Here is a 5,593-nt window from a genome sequence, read left to right on the forward strand (position 1 = left end):
ATATTTCTTAAATTTTGTATTAATAATATAAAATAACAAATTGGTTAAGAAGAATCAATTTTAATATTTCAAACACATATTTTGATAAAAGTTACATTTCTTTAAATATTAATCTATGAAATAAATTAAAAAATATTTACGCGAATTTTTAGTGGTCCACAACAAACAGGAGTACCAGGTGCACCTGGAGCAGCAGATCTGGAAGCAGCTCTTCGAAGATTAACACCTGCAGAAGTTCTTACAAGACGTGCTTGTCTCAGCACTGGTGCAGGATATAGTTACGATTATGATACTGGAGCTCGTTCTCCTTCGACTTTCATACCTATTGGTTGTAGAACTCCGGACAGTATTATGTCCACCGGAAGTAGTGGAAATTTAAGTGGCTATAGTGGAAATACATGGAGAATACCTGAAAAGTTGCAAATAGTGAAACCTATCGAAGGTTCACAAACTTTGCACCATTGGACACAACTAGCTACACCTACTTTAGGTAATATTTATTACATTAGGCAAATAATTCGTCTTGAAATTATTTTAAAATATAGTATTTACTATTTATTATACAGGGTGTTAAAAAAATGTATCTGAGGCTATAGAGGCTTATAATACTCACTGAGAGGAATAAAAAATGCTTAATCAATATGGGTCCTAAAGTCAATCTTTTCGATATAAAATCTAACTTTTGTATTTACGGGCGTTCGATATCGTAAGTGAGTCTTTTCACAACGCATTAAATAAAAGCGGAAGAATCGGTTTGGAAATACGTTAGTGCAAAGTTGTATAACAACGGAAGATTTTCACTAAATTAAGAAAGATTACTTGATAGATGCAACTTGGTCCTAATCTTTAAAGAGACTCACTTAAATTATCGAACATTCGTAAATATGAGGAAAGATTTTACACTAAAAGGATTGATTTTAGGACGTATGTTAATTAAGCATTTTTGACTCCTTTCGGTGAGAATAAGTTACGTTTTTTTTTTGTATGAGGCCAAAACAAAAGAATATTTTATAATATTCCATTTGATCCCATTGATATTTAAAAATAGAAGGACCGGCCAGATCAAAATGACACAATTTGAACCAATGTTTCGAGTTTAATTTCTTTTTGCGTTGAAAAGGAATTTCAAAATATTTCATAAACTAAAGATTTTTTAAGACGTTTTTTATGGGAAATGAAAAGCTGCATTAATTAATACATTAAAACGTATACAATTCTGTTTAAAAACAGAGCTGACCTCTACATAATGTCGTCTGCATAAAAAAAAACATTGTTTGCAACATTTTTGATATTGTCGTTAATTTCGAAAATTGTCTAGATATATTAAATGAAACACTTTGTATAACCGAAATATACTTACCAAAAAAATTAGATAATTCTTTTAACGTTGCGTAAAACTGTTAAAAAATATATATATATACATAACATTCTTAATTAACTATGTATTTCACTTGTCAGGTGGTCTTCTGGAAGAACGACCAGGAGTGAAAACGCGTGGAGGTCGTGGCTTAGAAGATTTAGGCCTAGTTACTTTCAGTCTAAGTGACCTTGAAGAAGACGAAGAGTACGCTAACCCTGGAAAACTCTTTCAAGATACTGGTTCTATATATACCTTCACCAATAGTACTGTTCTTCACCCTGATGATCACACAAGTGTAACTCCGAGTATTGTGGGTAGCAGAGTTGCAACTGCACCTAGTAGTGCTTTAAATTCTGGTATGAGTACTCCAAGAACATTAAGCAGGAGGAATTCGACTTCAACATTTTCAACAACACTTGGACTTGCAAAAATGTTGAATGAAAGAGGTGTTTATTGCTTGGAATTGAAAATACGTTATGTAATTTATAGAGACAATAAAAATAGTATTTTATTGTTTGTAACAATTTATTTTTATATCTACTAAATAAATTTGTTGAAATAATTCAATTGCGTTAAAATAGGTATTAAAGCTGTAACGCCTTCTTCTGTAAGAACTCCAAGTGGAGAAAGGAACTTTACACCTACTGCAACACCTTGTAATAGTCCTGATGCTAGTCCTCCAGAAAGTCGATCTAGTTCACCAACTCGAGAAAGTGGCCCTCTGGGATTATTATCCAGTGGAGCAGAATTGTTAAAGAGAACATTTGGTGGAGAGACAGAGGTACGTAAACCTTTTTGTGAGAAAAGTTGGTAAAATTTTACTAAAATTATATTAGATATGACAATAGAATCATATAATATTATTACATCAACTAGTAATATTACGTTACTTCTTCCAAATGGATATAAATCTTAAAAATACAGAAAGTATATTCCTCATATTTAGTAACATATAAATGGTAATTTCTCTACTTAGAATCTAAACTCTTAATGTAATTACTAATTGAAAGTAAAGTTGTTGTTCAAAAATAAGTATTTAAAAGCGAAAAAACAATAAGTTACAAATAAATATAATAACACTATAATAAACTAATTCCTTAAAAGTAAATAGAAGTTTACAGCTACAAGAAAAAATTTGCAATATTTAAGAAATATTGCTTTTCTGTTTTAAAACAATTTCATTCCACACGTATCGAATAACATTACCATTTATTTGTTACATATTCTATTCTATGAATTTCTTATTTTAATTACATTTTTTAATAGGTAAAAAGAAAACGAACCGTATTGTCGAGATCAGACAAGAAAGCTCTTACCAGTATCCGTTTAGTAGAGAAGCTCGAAAGAATAGGTATCGACACTATAATGGCTACAACGGTTTGTTCCTCTATCTCTCCGTTAGCACTACAAGGTTCTTTGTACACTAGACGTGGTACTGAAAGTCCTATGGCTCAGTTAACTTTCCTGAAAAACTCCATCTCCTTAAGTGGAAGTCAAGAGAAACTTTCACCTTCTTCCACTACTACTGATTCCTCATCCACAAAACGGAGAATGGTTGGAAAGAAACGGGATGAATCAATATCAAACAGGGACTCTACTAGACAAAGAAGAACTGGTGCTAGGGCCACAAGACCTGATCTTGGACAGGTTACGCCTGCGATCCCCGTTGCGGTTACAAAAGAATCTCCGGCACAGTCTGCGTTAGGAACTATTAGCTCGCTTTTGTTTGGGCGAAAGGGTGGATTACTTTGAGACCATTGTTTGTTGAACGCTAAGTAAACTATGAGACAGAACTCAAATAAGTTTCTAACATGATATAATGAAATATTGTCGGAGCAGTGATAAAATGGACAATTTAGCTCGTTTCATTTCTGTTGAATTAACTGCATAAAACACTTCAAAACAAAAATTATGAATTCATGTTTCATAACCGAGTATAAATTTCATATAACTTAATTTTATATACCTAAATTTAATATAACCTATACATAATCATATTACAATGTTTATTAAAATTATAGATAACCCAAATGTGCTTTTATTCTACAATACATTTTGAAATACGGAGCGTTATACATATATGTACGTTTCTATTACAGGGTTTCAGTATTTCGTATCAAACCTAAAAGTCTGGTGTCAATTAATTTTATTCACTTCATAATTCATTAAATTATTTTCGAAGTGTTAATTGACAATATTAACTTATTTACAATTTTTGTAAAACATCAATGTTAATCCTCAGTACTATTTAATAATAATTTAGTAATCTTGGAACATTAGCAATTGTTTTCTTCTTTTTTTTTTTTTTAATTGTCAACTTTGAGTTTCTTTTCTTGTATGAATACTGAAAAATGTTAAAATATTACTTTGTTTAAAATGTGCATTTATAATTGAACATTTCTACAACATTTACTACTAATCATGAATATTATTATACGGAAACGGTTCAACTGATTTAAAAACTGACAGTATTATATTTACTTACATGATTGTTTCAAATTTGTTTAACAATCATTTTCTCAACGCTCCGACGATCTGTAGTAGTTATACAAAGAATTAATGAACTCTTAATTATCTTTAGCTTTACAAAGCAGCTATTTCACATTGATTTGTTTATTTTTTTAATAATTTGTTGTCAATAAGTGAATCACATATAAAAAAGGAACAAAAATATTCTGGGGGGGCTACATAACTAAAAAACAAAACGAAAATTCATAAATGATTATTTTTAGTGCTCATTGGTGAATGAAGATCTATTTATAGCCACGTGCAAATAAACTGACTTAGAATGTTGCAATCATGTAATATGAAATGCTACATTATTCAATGCGATTTTTATCACTAATAATGATATTTCTTTTCATTGCTGGGTAGGCAAAATTTTATTATGAAATATTACTGAATTCATACGTTATTGTGATTATAAGTTACCTCTTATTAAACAAAAATTAGTTTTTGATAAAGTTTGAAGTTAATGACTAAGGCATGAATGAAAACTGGGTTGATATTAATTTAGCTCTATCACTTTGATATATTTGTTTATACTTTAATTTGGCGCCAAAAGTGTCGAAAAATGTAAGAAAAATTACAAAAAAAATGCTACGTTACTAATGCACGTAAAGCATATAAATGACGTCGTCACATATAGAAAATCATGATAAAAATAGATTCATTTATAACGAAATGATGCAGGTTGCGGAGAATATATGATCAAGCGGATTATTGAAACAGAAACCAAAATGAATAAAAGTCGCAGCGAATTTTGTAAGTCTGAGCACAATTTTTAAAAGTATTTTTAGGGTGCTTTGAATCGTATCGGTTTCTTGTAATTAATTTAAGATATTTACCATGAATTGATCAATTATATTTTAGATTAATTAATTAATTGCGTTACTATTGTTAGTCTTTTACACAAGACCAGACACCTAGTTCTGACAATTAATTAATGGGTCATTCATTAATTGTGGATTAATTATTGATCGATTAATCGGATAGAAATTTTCTTTACTCCTTGACCAGTTTTGTATTTGATAAACAATTGCTTGTAAATAATTAGTAATGAATTAATAATTACATGTTTTGTAACTTACATTGCCCATTAAATTGAATTTAATTGAAATTTTTTTTACGACAGTGACAAAAATAAGTTAAATTTTTAGAGGGTATAAAATGAGTTAATCAATGAGTTAATCGATCAGTTATTAATCAATTATTTTTGTAAATAGTAATCTGAGATTTTCATTTTGTTTTGTCTCTTTTTTTTTAATCAATGACGATTAAAAAAATTGATTGCAATATATCAATTGAATTTGCTGGTGAAATGCAGTTTTATTCGTAAGTGGACCTCTGTCTTGTATCATAGGAGGGATTGTTTAGCAGGTGCAGTCTTGTACATAGATGAGTACAGATTAATAAATTAAATTGAAAAGAACCCAAGATCTTTTGACTTTCCTTCAAACTGTTCTACTTTAATATTTTTACTATACAGGACATTATTTTCTGGTTAAACTGGAGTTAATTAAACTGGCTTCTGAAGTATTAATCAACTAGTTACATAATTAGCTAAACCATACTGAATCAGAAGGGAACAAAAATCAAAGCAAAAAGAATACAATGTACAGTAGATTAAAAAAAAAAATGAAATTACATAATATCAATATCAAAATAATGATCTAAATAATCTTCAATTTTTATTGTTCTGAAAAAGATCTGTTTTTCTAATTTCTATATCAG

The 5,593-nt window shown here is 29.5% G+C and overlaps 1 protein-coding gene across 1 annotated transcript in view; it reads left to right on the top strand.

Annotated features, from left to right (window-relative positions):
• LOC108576774 (trafficking kinesin-binding protein milt) overlaps positions 1–3,206 on the top strand; it is a 34,125-nt gene extending 30,919 nt beyond the window's left edge. The window contains exons 8-11 of the mRNA XM_017939834.1: positions 153–490; positions 1,459–1,806; positions 1,942–2,141; positions 2,627–3,206. Coding sequence (XP_017795323.1) covers positions 153–490; positions 1,459–1,806; positions 1,942–2,141; positions 2,627–3,112 — 1,372 coding nt within the window. The 3' untranslated portion in view covers positions 3,113–3,206. The remainder of the gene's footprint in view (positions 1–152; positions 491–1,458; positions 1,807–1,941; positions 2,142–2,626) is intronic.
• The last annotated feature ends 2,387 nt before the right edge of the window (positions 3,207–5,593 follow it).

The sequence above is a fragment of the Habropoda laboriosa genome, unplaced genomic scaffold (genome assembly GCF_001263275.1).
Source record: "Habropoda laboriosa isolate 0110345459 unplaced genomic scaffold, ASM126327v1 scaffold409, whole genome shotgun sequence".
NCBI lineage: Eukaryota > Metazoa > Arthropoda > Insecta > Hymenoptera > Apidae > Habropoda > Habropoda laboriosa.